Raw genomic sequence first — 17638 nt, forward strand, 5'->3', positions numbered from 1 at the left:
GTCTTGACTCTTAAAAATGTGCTTTATCATATATATATATATATATATATATATATATATATATATATATATATATATATATATATATATATATATATATATATATATATATATATATATATATATATATATATATAACATGAAGGTTTGTACTTAGATAACATGAAGGTTTGTACTTATCAATAACATGAAGGTATTGATAACAAACTATGCAATGATGATCAGTTTTTGTTTGAATGTGTATAGTGATCCATTGATCGATTTTTATAAAGATGTGTATAGATTAAAGTAATGCTGCATTATAAACATATGATCATACCATAAACAATAAACAATATCTGTAAGAGTGCATAGAATAAAAAGTAAGTTCTGTGATTGGAGTGTAAGAATTTAGGAGTGAAGTGATAAAAAGATTGAAAGTTGGATTTCATTTCTAACAGAATAGTAATAGTTAGTAATAATATATAATGATTGAGTACTTATAAGAGTGCAAAATCTTCACTGATTATAATAAGTTTTTCAAACCTTCAATAGTAATTTTATGGAGCTAATAACATAAGATTTTTTGTTCACATGTTGTTCATTTTAAGCTTCATGGATTTCATCATGTTTAATGTTTACTCCCACTTCCTCCAGCAATACCAGAACCAGAACCAGTGCCACTACCAGATCCTTGGCCAGCTCCAGCACCTACACCAACTCCAATACCAATACCAATTCCTATACCAACTCCACCTCCACCACCATGACCTCCACCTAAACCTGCGCCACTTCCACTTCCTACACCACCACCCGCACCAAAGCCTCCTCCATGTCCGGAACCTCCACCTATTCCTCCTCCACCTCCACCTCCACCTCCACCTCCGCCGCCACCTCCACCTCCGGAACCTCCACCAACACCACCTCCAGCTCCGAATCCTCCACCATGGCCTGAACCACCACCACCACCTCCTCCGCCTCCTCCTCCTCCACCACCACCACCACCAAGACCTCCACCAGCTCCACTACCTACACCTCCACCGGCACCAAAACCTCCACCATGGCCTGATCCACCACCTATTCCACCTCCACCACCACTACCTACTCCTCCACCACCACCAAGACCTCCATCAGCTCCACCACCTAAACCTCCACCGGCACCAAAACCTCCTCCATGGCCCGATCCACCACCTAATCCACCTCCACCACCACTTCCACCTCCTCCACCACCACCAAGACCTCCACCAGCTCCACGACCTAAACCTCCACCGGCACCAAAACCTCCTCCATGGCCCGATCCACCACCTAATCCACCTCCACCACCACTTCCACCTCCTCCACCACCACCAAGACCTCCACCAACACCACCACCTAAACCTCCACCTTGTCCGGATCCACCACCCAATCCACCACCTCCACCAAGACCTCCTCCACCACCACCACCACCACCACCAAGTCCTCCTCTTCCAACTCCACCGCCAAAACCACCACGACCTCGACGACCACCCCAACCTCTACAACGAGGTCCACGTCCAAATCGACAATCATCTCCAAATCTTTCTAGATCAAGCTTCTGATCACCAAGAGTGGAAATGCTAAGATCAAGAATAATACAAAGAATAAGAACACTCACCGAAAACCATTTTCCTTGAAAACCCATAAATACTCAATAGAAATGAAAAACTCTTTCACACTTTGTTGCTCTAGTAGATATTCACAACTATGCTTTTATAGGCTTCATCCAGCATGAGTGTATAATAAATATTACGTGTTCTGAACCGTTGGGGAAGTAGCGGGAAGCTTTAAACGAAAACAAGTGGAAGTGTGGAACAATGATGAAAGTCAAAATGTCCAGCGTGGACTCTTTCTGCATGTAGTTGGATCACTGATATGTGATTTATGTTTTTGTCAACGTTGAATATTGGCCATCATAAATAACAAACTGTAGTTGTTGAATTATGTGATTTAATGTGATAGTATTACGTAAGCAAGGTAGTGAAAAAATAATACTAGGGTCTAAAAACTTGAACCAATGATGAACCTAAAATTTTATTCAAAATAGTTATTTGAATTACTTTGACCTTTTCTACATTACAATCTATACTAAACCAATCAAAATGTATCAACTATAGTCCTCTAATTATGCGAATATTAATTTCACATATTTTCAATCAATCATTTAAAATTTAAATCAAATGAATGATAATTTATAACTTTTATACTTGCCTTCAATTACTTTATACTATATTGTTTTTTTTATAGGCAATTTACTATTAAAAGAGAGTATAATACTCCACCTGAATGTATAACAAGAAAAACTCCTACTTCTTAAAACATAAGAGACGTAGAGTATTTTAGATAAAGAAATTGTAACCTTCCGATAATTTACAAGAAGATATGAGTAAAGTTCACGCCCTAAAAACAATTTCCGTTATACAATCATCAAAATCAGGGGCGAACACACATAGGACCTAAGGGATGCAATTGCACCCCATCAAATTTTAAATAGTAACTCATTTTTTAATAATACGTGCAGTTTGCACCTCCTGAAATTTTATATTTGCACCTCTTTTTCTCTTTCTCTCTTCCTTCTCAATCATTAACGTTTTTCCTCTCTCTCATATTATTTCCTCTTTTCTTTCTCCAGTGTCTTCAATTTGTATCATACTACTACTCTCCTTTTCTCACATCACATTAAAATCATTTTAATTGAAATTATTCATAAAAATAAATTTAAATAACGTATAATTTATAAATTTATTTTATTTAATACGAATGATATCAATATATAAAAAGAATGATGGATGAGAGAGAAAAAAAATGACACATAATCTCTACCATTTATTTTAAAATCTAATGGTTCTGATTCATTCTCATGTTCTCACATAAGAATGTCATTTTCATAATATATATATATATATATATATATATATATATATATATATATATATATATATATATATATCGTACAATAGAATAAAGCAAAATGAGAATTTTGGCAAGTTTGCCAAGTGTCAGAATTTTAGACACTTTACTATTTTAAAAATTTCTATTTTAGGCAATCTTACTATATTTGTTATAATTTATTTTTAATTGTTTTTTATTTTATTTTGGAGTTTCGTTAGTATTCAAATTCAATTTATATTTATTTATTAATCTTTCATAACAAATCAAGTGCCTATTTAAATTCAAATTACACTACAAATTATTACTACTCTCCATGTAATACTTGGAGAAACCAAGAGACAAATTCTATTTACAAAGTTTTGCATTTAATAATCACAACACACAATGCACTCCAGCCACCAAAATTCTGTCTTTTTTAAACACACCATGTTTCTCTCTTAGTCTCACTTTATAACACACTATTTGTTTCCCTCTTCAACCATTCGTTCTTCACCTTCCTTTAAGCTTCTATTTTCATCTCACCCTTACCACTGCCAAACACTCTCATCAGAGAAGTTTCTACCCTCGCCGTTGCCAATAACAACCTTCGACTCCGACTGGTGATGCAGCAGGGGCGGTTCTATAGCCCAGCAAGCCCGGGCACGCGCCCGGGTTCAACCCCTATTTTCTTTGTATTCCCCTAAATTTAATAGCCGATTTTTAAACGAAACTAGGGGCAAAATTAGTAAAAATAATGGTGTAAAAATTAAAATAGATGAATACCCAATGGTCCAGAGAGGCCTAACCCAATTAATTATTTATGATTTAAAACAGAAATTAAAAAAAAAACAAAACAAAAAAGTACCGCAAAAACCCTTTCTTTATCTCTGAACCACCCCTGCAGCTGTCTGTTCCTATTCCTCTCTCTCATTTACGTCATTTTCCAGCTAGCACTAGCAGAGGTAATATACTTCTCTTTCTCTTAATTTGTCTTCTTATTAGTTATTAGTATTATATTATAATATAACAATAGTTCAATTCAATTTACATGTTCCAATTTATTTTCAATTTCATATAGGTCAATATCTTGCTTTAACATGTATTATCTTGCGGTTTCATTTTTGTATGACCAGGTGGGTAGGTTCAGCATTGAGCAATGTTCAAAAATGCTATTGTATCTTTATGTTGGTTTTAGAAATCTCTTGGCACATCTTGTGCTTAGAGTATTCTTTTTTATAAAATTTTGCCTTTTCCAACCAAAAAAAAAAAAACATAGTTCAATATAGGTCAATTTTACATAGTTCAATATAGGTCAATTTGACATAGTTTAATTTAGAATGAATGATAGTTCAATTTTTCTTCTAATATTTATATTGTAGTTTTTATTTTAACATAAACTCTACTCTATTTTTTTGGGGTTCTAATATAGTATCAAAGATTTTGGTTAATTTAATAGGTCATTCATAATAATAAAATTCTCTTTTAATTTTGTGGTTATGAATTATTTATTTTATTTAATTATTCGGTCTTGTCAATTTGTGTGTTATAAATTGTTTAATTAAAAATTCATTTCACTAAATCATTAAATTTCATAGATGAGGAGGTTTTTGGTTCCTAGAACAAGTATTGAGAAAGTGAATGTTAAGCAATCGGAAGTCGAAGTAGAAGAAACACCCCCCCTAATGTGGCCAACGAGTTTAATCCAAATGAGATTGTGCGTGATCCAGGATGTAGGAAACAAATTCATGAGTATGCTCCGGATATTCAAGACCAACTGAGGAGGGCATATATATTGAAGGGTCCAACGGCACGCAACCTGATTTAGCAAGATTTCCTCGTACTCAATTTGGGAAGTATTCAAGAGCATTTTGTAAGGCATGGTATAAGAATTATACATGGATTGCATACAGTGAGTCGAAGGATGCAACTTATTGTTTCTATTGCTTTCTCTTTAAGCCGCCCGGGAGGGCCGAACACTTTGGTTATGAAGTCTTCAACAAAGACGGATTTAAAGATTGGAAGCATGCATCTAAAGGCTTTAAAGATCATATTGGTAGTCATGATAGTAAGCACAACTCATGTGTGAAGCACTATGATGATTATAATAATCAAAGACAAAGTGTGACATTGTTATGCTTTCTATGTCCATTGTTATGCAACTGGTGGTTGTGTCCGTTGCTAGTAATTGCTCATCTATTCATGATTTCTTTGAGTACATCTCCTTGATTGTAACCACAACAAGTGCATCTTGCAAGAGAAAGGATGCTTTGAAGGAGGCACAACACCAAGATATTTTGAATAAACTTAAGAGTGGTGAGATATCTCAAGGAAAGGGCTTGCACCAATCATCTAGTCTCACTAGACCCAGAGATACTAGATGGGGTTCACATTATACTACCTTGATTCGTTTGGATCAGATGTGGTCCTCCATGTTAGAGGTGCTTAGTATTGTTGATGAAGATGGACGTGGACCATCTCTAGCGGCGGGTTTGATAGAAAAAATGGAGAGCTTTAATTTTTCTTTCATTTTGAAGCTTATGTTAAAGTTGTTTGGTATCACTAATGAACTTTCAAAAATCTTGCAAACAAAAGATCTTAATATTGTGCTTGCTATGGAATTAGTTGATGATGTTAAAGCTCGATTGGCTATATTGAGAGAGAGTGGTTGGAATGATTTATTTAGTGATGTCCAAGAATTTTGTTTTTCTCAAAGTATTCCGGTGCCAAATATGGATGAAGAAATACCGGTTCGGGGACGTTCAAGAAGAGAAGGGAGAACTGTCACTAATCTTCACCATTACCGTGCAGAGATTTTTTATGTTGCTATTGACAAAATATGTGTGGAGATGGATCACCGGTTTTGTGAAAGAAGTAATGTTGTGCTGGATTGCTTCTCATGTCTTGACCCCAAGAACTCTTTTTCCAAGTTTGACGTTGATAAGCTTGCTCGTCTTGCTAATATTTATCATGCAGACTTTTCTGATGATGACCGTGGAACAATAAGGGAGCAACTTGAGACTTATGTACATCAAGTAAAAAGGCATGCTTCTTTTACTTCTTGTGAAGATGTTCAAAGTTTGGCTATGAAGATGGTTCAAACTGAGAAATATTTGGTATTTCCATTGGTTTACAAGCTCATTGAGTTGGCTTTGATATTGCCGGTGTCGACAGCATCCGTTGAAAGAGCTTTTTCAGCAATGAAGATTATCAAGTCTAATTTGCGCAACAAGATCAACGATATGTGGTTCAATGACTTGATGATATGTTACACCGAGCAGGAGATATTCAAGTCACTTAAAGATGTTGATATTATTCGAACATTCACCGCAAAGAAGTCTCGGAGAGGGCATTTACCTGTTAATTTTATTTAGCACACTATTCACAGGTGAGGTTTCATCTCTCTTATGTAGCACACTTTATGATTATGTATATATTATCACATGTAATGTTCAGTTAAATTTTTTGCCCAGGCTATATAAAATTTCTGGCTCCGCCACTGGCTCTCATATTTCACTTGTATTCATTTAGACACCCACTTGACCATAGTCAATAAATCAATAAATCTTGATGTCAGAGACAGGTTCTAGAACCACAATCAATATTTTTTACATCTATCCAACAATGTAGTAGCAGTTAACAATACAAAGAAGTAGTGTTAATCTAGAATAAAATATCAATTTGATCAAGAAAGAAAATATCAGTTTCATGTTTGATTATGTCCTCAGCCATGATATGTTGATTAAGAAAGAAACCTACATGATAGGGAGGAGAATAATCAAGGTTTCTGCAACTGAAGTTTTAGAATTCTATTACATGACTCTAAACAAATCGATAGTACATAGAAAACTAATTTTGTTATAGGCATGTGATCATATATGAGACTTTCTTATATGCTACAAATTATGGTGTAAAACTCTAGATATAGCACATTGAATAATGAAAAATAGTCTAATTTTTTATGGATTGTGGTCTCTCGCCATCGACAACCACTTTACCTTTTCTTCTCCAATCTTGTTCTTGGAGGAATACTCCAGAGAAAAAATCAAACAAAAAGGTAAGGAATAGAGAAACAAATTTATACCTGATCAAAGGTTAAATCTCACCTCATTACTCTCACCTCAAATTTCCACATCTTAGTGAAGAAATGATCAAGCAGACTTTGTTATGCTTCACGCACTTGACAATAGAGAATTGACTTCGAAATTTAATGCCGCAAACTTGCACATATCATATTGATGTAAGACAAAATCGTTGTTCCTATTTATAGACAATTACACATGACTTAAATATGGAAATGTTGCTTCTACACTAATTCTCCAACCTGAAAATATAATTCAATTATAGTTACACACAAAACTTGATTATAGAAGGAAAAAAAAAAGAATGAATGAAAGTGTTATATATATATATATATATATATATATATATATATATATATATATATATATATATATATACCAGTTGGTCTGTGAGTTGGATAATCGATTCCATATGGCGGAGCATCTACCCTTGCAGTTATAGCCAAGTAATTGTCCCTAAACATGAAATAATCATAAAAAGCAAATATGTATGCCAATTACTCATGACAGGAATAACATAACTCCGCCAACAATGAATCAAATGCCTAAACGCATTTAAAATTTACAAAAGACAGATAAAAGATTTCAAATATGCAACCTGAAAAATGTTTTCAAACAGACATTAAAGATCATGTAAGCTATATTCACTAAACAACTGACCTTTAATTTCTATGTTTTAATATTGCAGCTATTCTTTGAACTAATTGATTGCTTGCTAGAACATCATGCTGATGTGGTTGCTTCACTGATACTACTTTCTTCCCGAAACTACTATTGCAGCCAAACTTTGAACATCTTCACAAGAAGTAAAATATTTTTCAGTGAAGAAAGTAGTATCAGTGAAGCAACCACATCAGCATGATGTTCTAGCAAGCAATCAATTAGTTCAAAGAATAGCTGCAATATTAAAACATAGAAATTAAAGGTCAGTTGTTTAGTGAATATAGCTTACATGATCTTTAATGTCTGTTTGAAAACATTTTTCAGGTTGCATATTTGAAATCTTTTATCTGTCTTTTGTAAATTTTAAATGCGTTTAGGCATTTGATTCATTGTTGGCGGAGTTATGTTATTCCTGTCATGAGTAATTGGCATACATATTTGCTTTTTATGATTATTTCATGTTTAGGGACAATTACTTGGCTATAACTGCAAGGGTAGATGCTCCGCCATATGGAATCGATTATCCAACTCACAGACCAACTGGTATATATATATATATATATATATATATATATATATATATATATATATATATATATATATATAACACTTTCATTCATTCTTTTTTTTTTCCTTCTATAATCAAGTTTTGTGTGTAACTATAATTGAATTATATTTTCAGGTTGGAGAATTAGTGTAGAAGCAACATTTCCATATTTAAGTCATGTGTAATTGTCTATAAATAGGAACAACGATTTTGTCTTACATCAATATGATATGTGCAAGTTTGCGGCATTAAATTTCGAAGTCAATTCTCTATTGTCAAGTGCGTGAAGCATAACAAAGTCTGCTTGATCATTTCTTCACTAAGATGTGGAAATTTGAGGTGAGAGTAATGAGGTGAGATTTAACCTTTGATCAGGTATAAATTTGTTTCTCTATTCCTTACCTTTTTGTTTGATTTTTTCTCTGGAGTATTCCTCCAAGAACAAGATTGGAGAAGAAAAGGTAAAGTGGTTGTCGATGGCGAGAGACCACAATCCATAAAAAATTAGACTATTTTTCATTATTCAATGTGCTATATCTAGAGTTTTACACCATAATTTGTAGCATATAAGAAAGTCTCATATATGATCACATGCCTATAACAAAATTAGTTTTCTATGTACTATCGATTTGTTTAGAGTCATGTAATAGAATTCTAAAACTTCAGTTGCAGAAACCTTGATTATTCTCCTCCCTATCATGTAGGTTTCTTTCTTAATCAACATATCATGGCTGAGGACATAATCAAACATGAAACTGATATTTTCTTTCTTGATCAAATTGATATTTTATTCTAGATTAACACTACTTCTTTGTATTGTTAACTGCTACTACATTGTTGGATAGATGTAAAAAATATTGATTGTGGTTCTAGAACCTGTCTCTGACATCAAGATTTATTGATTTATTGACTATGGTCAAGTGGGTGTCTAAATGAATACAAGTGAAATATGAGAGCCAGTGGCGGAGCCAGAAATTTTATATAGCCTGGGCAAAAAATTTAACTGAACATTACATGTGATAATATATACATAATCATAAAGTGTGCTACATAAGAGAGATGAAACCTCACCTGTGAATAGTGTGCTAAATAAAATTAACAGGTAAATGCCCTCTCCGAGACTTCTTTGCGGTGAATGTTCGAATAATATCAACATCTTTAAGTGACTTGAATATCTCCTGCTCGGTGTAACATATCATCAAGTCATTGAACCACATATCGTTGATCTTGTTGCGCAAATTAGACTTGATAATCTTCATTGCTGAAAAAGCTCTTTCAACGGATGCTGTCGACACCGGCAATATCAAAGCCAACTCAATGAGCTTGTAAACCAATGGAAATACCAAATATTTCTCAGTTTGAACCATCTTCATAGCCAAACTTTGAACATCTTCACAAGAAGTAAAAGAAGCATGCCTTTTTACTTGATGTACATAAGTCTCAAGTTGCTCCCTTATTGTTCCACGGTCATCATCAGAAAAGTCTGCATGATAAATATTAGCAAGACGAGCAAGCTTATCAACGTCAAACTTGGAAAAAGAGTTCTTGGGGTCAAGACATGAGAAGCAATCCAGCACAACATTACTTCTTTCACAAAACCGGTGATCCATCTCCACACATATTTTGTCAATAGCAACATAAAAAATCTCTGCACGGTAATGGTGAAGATTAGTGACAGTTCTCCCTTCTCTTCTTGAACGTCCCCGAACCGGTATTTCTTCATCCATATTTGGCACCGGAATACTTTGAGAAAAACAAAATTCTTGGACATCACTAAATAAATCATTCCAACCACTCTCTCTCAATATAGCCAATCGAGCTTTAACATCATCAACTAATTCCATAGCAAGCACAATATTAAGATCTTTTGTTTGCAAGATTTTTGAAAGTTCATTAGTGATACCAAACAACTTTAACATAAGCTTCAAAATGAAAGAAAAATTAAAGCTCTCCATTTTTTCTATCAAACCCGCCGCTAGAGATGGTCCACGTCCATCTTCATCAACAATACTAAGCACCTCTAACATGGAGGACCACATCTGATCCAAACGAATCAAGGTAGTATAATGTGAACCCCATCTAGTATCTCTGGGTCTAGTGAGACTAGATGATTGGTGCAAGCCCTTTCCTTGAGATATCTCACCACTCTTAAGTTTATTCAAAATATCTTGGTGTTGTGCCTCCTTCAAAGCATCCTTTCTCTTGCAAGATGCACTTGTTGTGGTTACAATCAAGGAGATGTACTCAAAGAAATCATGAATAGATGAGCAATTACTAGCAACGGACACAACCACCAGTTGCATAACAATGGACATAGAAAGCATAACAATGTCACACTTTGTCTTTGATTATTATAATCATCATAGTGCTTCACACATGAGTTGTGCTTACTATCATGACTACCAATATGATCTTTAAAGCCTTTAGATGCATGCTTCCAATCTTTAAATCCGTCTTTGTTGAAGACTTCATAACCAAAGTGTTCGGCCCTCCCGGGCGGCTTAAAGAGAAAGCAATAGAAACAATAAGTTGCATCCTTCGACTCACTGTATGCAATCCATGTATAATTCTTATACCATGCCTTACAAAATGCTCTTGAATACTTCCCAAATTGAGTACGAGGAAATCTTGCTAAATCAGGTTGCGTGCCGTTGGACCCTTCAATATATATGCCCTCCTCAGTTGGTCTTGAATATCCGGAGCATACTCATGAATTTGTTTCCTACATCCTGGATCACGCACAATCTCATTTGGATTAAACTCGTTGGCCACATTAGGGGGTGTTTCTTCTACTTCGACTTCCGGTTGCTTAACATTCACTTTCTCAATACTTGTTCTAGGAACCAAAAACCTCCTCATCTATGAAATTTAATGATTTAGTGAAATGAATTTTTAATTAAACAATTTATAACACACAAATTGACAAGACCGAATAATTAAATAAAATAAATAATTCATAACCACAAAATTAAAAGAGAATTTTATTATTATGAATGACCTATTAAATTAACCAAAATCTTTGATACTATATTAGAACCCCAAAAAAATAGAGTAGAGTTTATGTTAAAATAAAAACTACAATATAAATATTAGAAGAAAAATTGAACTATCATTCATTCTAAATTAAACTATGTAAAATTGACCTATATTGAACTATGTAAAATTGACCTATATTGAACTATGTTTTTTTTTTTGGTTGGAAAAGGCAAAATTTTATAAAAAAGAATACTCTAAGCACAAGATGTGCCAAGAGATTTCTAAAACCAACATAAAGATACAATAGCATTTTTGAACATTGCTCAATGCTGAACCTACCCACCTGGTCATACAAAAATGAAACCGCAAGATAATACATGTTAAAGCAAGATATTGACCTATATGAAATTGAGAATAAATTGGAACATGTAAATTGAATTGAACTATTGTTATATTATAATATAATACTAATAACTAATAAGAAGACAAATTAAGAGAAAGAGAAGTATATTACTTCTGCTAGTGCTAGCTGGAAAATGACAAAAATGAGAGAGAGGAATAGGAACAGACAGCTGCAGGGGTGGTTCAGAGATAAAGAAAGGGTTTTTGCGGTACTTTTTTGTTTTGTTTTTTTTTTAATTTCTGTTTTAAATCATAAATAATTAATTGGGTTAGGCCTGTCTGGACCATTGGGTATTCATCTATTTTAATTTTTACACCATTATTTTTACTAATTTTGCCCCTAGTTTCGTTTAAAAATCGGCTATTAAATTTAGGGGAATACAAAGAAAATAGGGGTTGAACCCGGGCGCGTGCCCGGACTTGCTGGGCTATAGAACCGCCCCTGATGAGAGCTGCCGGTGTTGGATTAACCCTTGATTTGTAGCATCATTATCAAGAATATATGTGTAGAACGTATTGATTGCATTTTTTTAATTTTTGATTAATAGTGTTTTCAAAAGTTGATTAAATATAATGATTGTTGTGTTTTTTGTTGTAGAGGAACATGATGAGGCTGGAGACATTAGCTGGTGTTAGTTTGATTGCAACTTTAGCTATTCCACATCATGCATTTAACAGTATAGGGCAATTTTATCCGACAATGGTGTCATTTTGCCTCAATTCTACCTATAACACTAATATGGTATCATTTTGCCTCATATTTTACTGTGCAGCTTATGAGTTATGTGTTTTCTTATAGTGCTTGGAAATTGTAATCAAATCATTGAATTAATTTTTTTATCTTAATTAGTTGTTTTTTAATTTAAATTTATAATTAACAATTTAATATATATACTTCTATTGCTACTAAGACTAACCCATGTACAATATATATATTTTTTAAATATAATATATTAATAACACTAACATATATGATATATATATATATATATATATATATATATATATATATATATATATATATATATATATATATATATATATATATATATATATATATATATATATATATATATATATATATATATATATATATATATATATATATAGGGAACGACTCAAGTGAGAACACTTGGTTATTATGAGAAATGAGAACAATGAATCACGACCATTAAATTTTGATTTGTTGATTTTAATGGATTGGATTGGTTATTAAATTTTGAAATTATAGTAAGATTATAGTATTATGAGAAACTATTTATATATGTTTCAAAATTAAAAAAAAATCAGTGTTTGTTTAATTTTTTTTATTTAAGTAGAATTATGAACATTTATGTTTGGTATCTTCACATTTAAAAGAAAGTTTCTAATTAAAATTTAATACGTTACACTTATTTAATGGAATAATTAATTTATTAATTTCTTTTCTAACTTAAAGCATAAAAAAAAGTAGTATACGTGAATAAAGCCGAATAGTATATTATATTTGATTTTTTTTAAGATGCCTGTTACTTAAACCTATTTATTGATTTTAACTTTTCTTTATTCATAAGTTTGAAATTTGATTTCATAGAAGATAAATATCTTTTCACGTCAAAATAAAATAAAATAAACCAATGATAAATGTAACGGTTTTAAAATATTTGCAATTTTAAATAAGGTAATTATGAGGATAAGTTTTTTTTCTCCCAATTCAAAATAATTTATATAAAATTATGAGATTTAAATATTCTTAATTGCATCACAATTATATTTATATATAGTCTACATTGAACTCTAAATTAAGGAATGAATTGACATTGTACGGTTATATTTGGATATTCAAATATTTCATTATTTATTTCAGTATTTACTTTTATTTTTCAATTTAATATTTTTAAGATTTTTAATAATGTTGATCAACTATAGAAAATAAAATTTGGCCAAATGATGCGTTTTCATTTTTTATAACACAAAATTAAAAACAATTATTTTTATTCACATTTTCCTATAAATGATTCAATATAAATATTTTTTATTTTAAATTAATTTAAAAATTCAATGTTTGGGAAAGAAAAATTCTTATAGAATCAATTAAAAATAAAGGGAAATGAGTTCTTTGACAAGTTTTACACATGTCAAATTCTCACACCTATTATTATTTTTAAGTAATACAAATATATCTTTTAATATCTATTAACAATAAATACTTCATTATTTGAAGTTTTTTTATGTATACTACTAATAACAAAGAGATATTATAATAGCCTGTTTTCTGAGAAGTCCCTTGATTGTAAGCTTACCCTTCAACATTGGGGTACTCAGTTCGAGGCTTGGCACCAAAAAAAAAAAGACATGTTATAATAGATTATAATGTTACTATAACTTTATTTATAAATTATAAGTAGTTCAAAATTTCTTTTTTTTACTTAAGAAATTTTAACCCGTGCCTCGCATGGGTATACATTTAAGTCATTATTTCCCGTGCTTCTAAAATATTCTTGATTTTGTTTGTAAAATATTCTTTTAAATTTTTTTTATTTAAGTCATTATTATATATAATTTTATAACCAAATATTTGAAAATATGTTGAATTTTAGAAGTAATAAATTTTAGAAGAAATGTCCAGATTATTTTATAATTTACAAAAAAAATAATTAAATTAACTTTTTTTATGTATACCATTAATAACAATGACATTTTAGTTGTTAAATGAACCTCTAAGAATGGGGAGAAGGGGACGCAGGCGGCCACCAATTCCGGTGCCTTCGTCACCGGGCATCCAGCTTCAGAATGTGGAGGACTTACAGGATACTCAGCCACTCGAGGATTTAGAAGAGGAATTCGAAACTATCAACGTAGGAGACAAAGAAGTTACACCGGACGATGGAAAGCTCGAGGAAGTAACAACCAAAACCCTAACACCACCACCAACAATTCCATCAGTGGTGAAGACAGTAGAGCGTAAAGAGGGGGAGCAACGTAAGCTTTGGACGGATGTGATTACAGGGAATCGTAAACCTGAGAATGGGATGACACTCGATTTCTTTGCCCCACAGGTGGTGAATGGAAAAGTTGAAGTTGTGATTGAAGCAAACGACATCATAGATGAAGTTCGTTATTGGGACTCTGCCCTAATCATGTATGTGATTGGCAGGGATATCAGTATGCACGCAGTCAAGCAGTTCATGGAAAGGAATTGGTCTAATGTGAAACTCCCGGATCTATTCTATAATGAGGAAGGCTACTTCATTATGAGGTTTCACTCTCTTGAGGATAAGGAAACTATCTTAATGAAGGGACCTTATACTATACTGAATATGCCAATGATTTTGCATGATTGGACCCCTGATTTTAACCTAAAGAGGGATATGCTCAGGACAGTTCCTATTTGGGTTAAACTCCCGCATCTACCACTCTATCTTTGGGGGGCAACGAGTCTTGGTAAGCTGGGTAGCTCATTGGGGAAGCCTATAGTTACTGATGAGTGTACTGCACAAAAGTTGCGAGTGTCGTATGCAAGAATCCTTGTGGAGATGGACATCACTCGGGAATTGCCGAAGGAAATTACAATTAGAGATGATGAGGGGAACACGATGGAACAAACAGTGGAATATGAATGGAAACCAAAGTTCTGTACTAAATGTAAGAAATTTGGGCACATATGTGAGTCACCTAAGGCAAAGATGGAGAAAACCTGGATCCCTAAGCATGTCCCAGTTGGTGAGGGCACGAGTAAGGGAGAATCAGCAGTGGAGATCAGTGAAAAGGAGTGGACTGCTGTGAAGAGACGGGGTAAAGCGAAGTTAGTTGAAGTGGACAAGTCTTGCCTCTTTTGTACTAATGGTTTTGGGCCTCTGGGGTTTTCGAAGGAGCCTCGAGAGGTACAAGACAAAGTACCATGATAATTTCATGGAACACTAGGGGACTTAATAAAGTAGGCAAGATCAGAGAAATTGGTTCCCGACTCAGGAGTCTTGCACCTACGATTAGTATATTGCTGGAAACCCGAGTTAAACAGAATAAGGCGGCAGCGGTTAGGAAAAAACTTGACTTGAAAACTCAGTACTGAGATAACTATGATTGCCATATGAATGGTCGTATCTGGCTGTTATGGGATGATACTAAGGTTGAGATAAAACATATCAGCTGCACTAGCCAATTACTTCACTGTGGTGTCTTCGATTTGAATGGTAACTTCTTGAACTGGATCACGGCGATTTATGCTATGAACAGTTTAAATGAGAGAAGAAGGTTGTGGCAAGATATTGAGCATATCAGTCTCCAACAGCAGGGACCTTGGTGTTTGTTAGGCGACTTTAATAATGTGCTCAATCCTCAAGATAGAGTTGGGGGAAGGATTATCACTGAAGCCGAATATGTAGACTTGAGGAGTATGATGGAGAGAGTAGGCTTGTTTGAGATGGATAGTACAGGTGAGTTTTTTACCTGGTCCAATAATCAAGTTGACAACATCATCTACTCCAGAATCGATAGAGTCATTGGGAATATATCTTGGCTTGAAAATAACAGTGCCACCACCCTTACTGTGTTAGCCCCAAGTGTTTCTGATCATGGGATGCTTGCTCTGCAGGGTAACGTCGTGGCCCCAAAGGCTAGATATCCTTTCAAATACAGGAATTGCTTGTCAAAGATCATCGGTTTTCTCCCAGCTGTGGGTGATAATTGGCGGATGCCAATTCAAGGTAACCCAATGTTTATACTCTGGATGAAACTGATGAGGCTCCAGCCAGTTTTGAAAAAACTTAACATCCCTATCCGGGGCCTACATAATAAAGTAAAGGATGCTAGACAGGAATTACAGCAAGCACAAGATTCTCTTTGCAATGACAGGATGAACAAAGAGCGTATTGCAGCGGTTAAGCACTGTACTACGCAGCTTCTTTATTGGAATGACTTAGAGGAGTATGATCTCAGCCAGAAAGCAAAGCTGGAGTGGCTCAAGCTTGGAGATGGGAATAATAGATATTTCCATGCTTCCATAAAAAGCAGACAGAAGCAGAACGCAATTCGCTCGCTTCAAAAAGCTGACGGCTCTATGATATATAAGCAAGAGGAGATCGAGCAGGAGGTGCTAGAGTTTTATGGTGCTCTAATGGGTGATACTGATAGTAACCTAGAGGGGCTTGATATCCCTGCAATCAGAGATGGGAGGTGTCTCAATCAAGAGCAACGGGATGCAGTGATTTCTCCTATTACTAGAACTGAGATTACCAAAGCTCTCAAGGGCATCGATGTCAACAAATCTCCTGGCCAAGATGGATATGGTTCAGGTTTTTTTAAGGATGCCTGGGATATAGTAGGGGATGATGTCTGTATTGCTGTCAATGATTTCTTCACGCGCAATAGGCTATATAAGGGTTTCAACTGCTCAGTGGTGTCTCTTATTCCTAAGATGGCTAATGCCAAGATGGTTAAAGACTACCGCCCGATTTCTTGCTGCACCACGATTAATAAAATCATCTCTAAAATCCTAACTAGTAGAATGAACCAAGTTATCAATAGCATTGTGGACACTAACCAAGCTGCGTTTGTTCCCGGGAAGCATCTTCATGATCATGTCCTGTTGGCTTTTGAACTTATGCGAGGTTATGAGAGGAAGAGTAATACTCCTAGGTGTATGATGCAAGTAGACATACAGAAAGCATACGATATGGTTAATTGGATTGCTCTTGAAAATATTTTGTGCGAATTTGGTTTCCCTAACAGATTTGTTACTTGGATTATGATTACAGTTACGACTGTGACGTACAAGTTCAATATCAATGGTTCCCTTACAAAGCTCATGGCTGCTAGGAGAGGCATCCGACAGGGGGATCCCATCTCCCCCCTACTGTTTGTTCTTATAATGGAGTATCTAAACAGACTGTTAAAACAGCTACACAGGATCCCGGACTATAAGTATCACTCTAGATGCGAGAAGCTCCGTCTTACCAATTTGTGTTTTGCGGACGACCTTCTTCTTTTTGCTAGAGGTGATGTTATATCCATTGATCACTTGATTAAAAAGTTCAATAAGTTCCTCCGTACAACAGGTCTTAGGGTTAATCCTAGCAAATGTCGAACATATTTTGGTGGAGTCGATTCTAACACCAAAGCTGCCATC

The 17638-nt window shown here is 34.1% G+C and overlaps 3 protein-coding genes across 4 annotated transcripts; 1 reads left to right on the forward strand and 2 right to left on the reverse strand.

The window, feature by feature from the left end:
- Positions 1-610: 610 nt before the first annotated feature.
- On the reverse strand, positions 611-1639 carry LOC131637532 (glycine-rich cell wall structural protein 1-like). The gene is made up of 2 exons (XM_058908127.1): positions 973-1639; positions 611-930 (listed from the first exon to the last, which is right to left on the reverse strand). The coding sequence occupies exons 1-2, from the start codon at positions 1637-1639 to the stop codon at positions 611-613; spliced, it is 987 nt and encodes a 328-aa protein (XP_058764110.1).
- A 1592-nt stretch (positions 1640-3231) lies between these two features.
- LOC131637529 (uncharacterized) lies at positions 3232-6599 on the forward strand. 2 transcript variants are annotated; one of them, XM_058908123.1, is made up of 3 exons: positions 3232-3827; positions 4461-6250; positions 6336-6599. In XM_058908123.1, exon 2 carries the CDS (start codon positions 4998-5000, stop codon positions 6234-6236), a length of 1239 nt encoding a protein of 412 aa, XP_058764106.1. In that variant the 5' UTR covers positions 3232-3827; positions 4461-4997; the 3' UTR covers positions 6237-6250; positions 6336-6599. The 2 variants fall into 2 exon arrangements, with proteins under 2 accessions (XP_058764106.1, XP_058764105.1); XM_058908122.1 differs by having other exon boundaries at positions 3233-3827; positions 4461-6599.
- Positions 6600-8876: 2277 nt separating this feature from the next.
- Positions 8877-10927, reverse strand: LOC131637530 (uncharacterized). The gene is made up of 2 exons (XM_058908124.1): positions 9226-10927; positions 8877-9140 (listed from the first exon to the last, which is right to left on the reverse strand). Exon 1 carries the CDS (start codon positions 10476-10478, stop codon positions 9240-9242), a length of 1239 nt encoding a protein of 412 aa, XP_058764107.1. The 5' UTR covers positions 10479-10927; the 3' UTR covers positions 8877-9140; positions 9226-9239.
- Between the last annotated feature and the right edge of the window lie 6711 nt (positions 10928-17638).

The sequence above is a fragment of the Vicia villosa genome, unplaced genomic scaffold (genome assembly GCF_029867415.1).
Source record: "Vicia villosa cultivar HV-30 ecotype Madison, WI unplaced genomic scaffold, Vvil1.0 ctg.002020F_1_1, whole genome shotgun sequence".
Classification (NCBI taxonomy): Eukaryota; Viridiplantae; Streptophyta; class Magnoliopsida; order Fabales; family Fabaceae; genus Vicia; species Vicia villosa.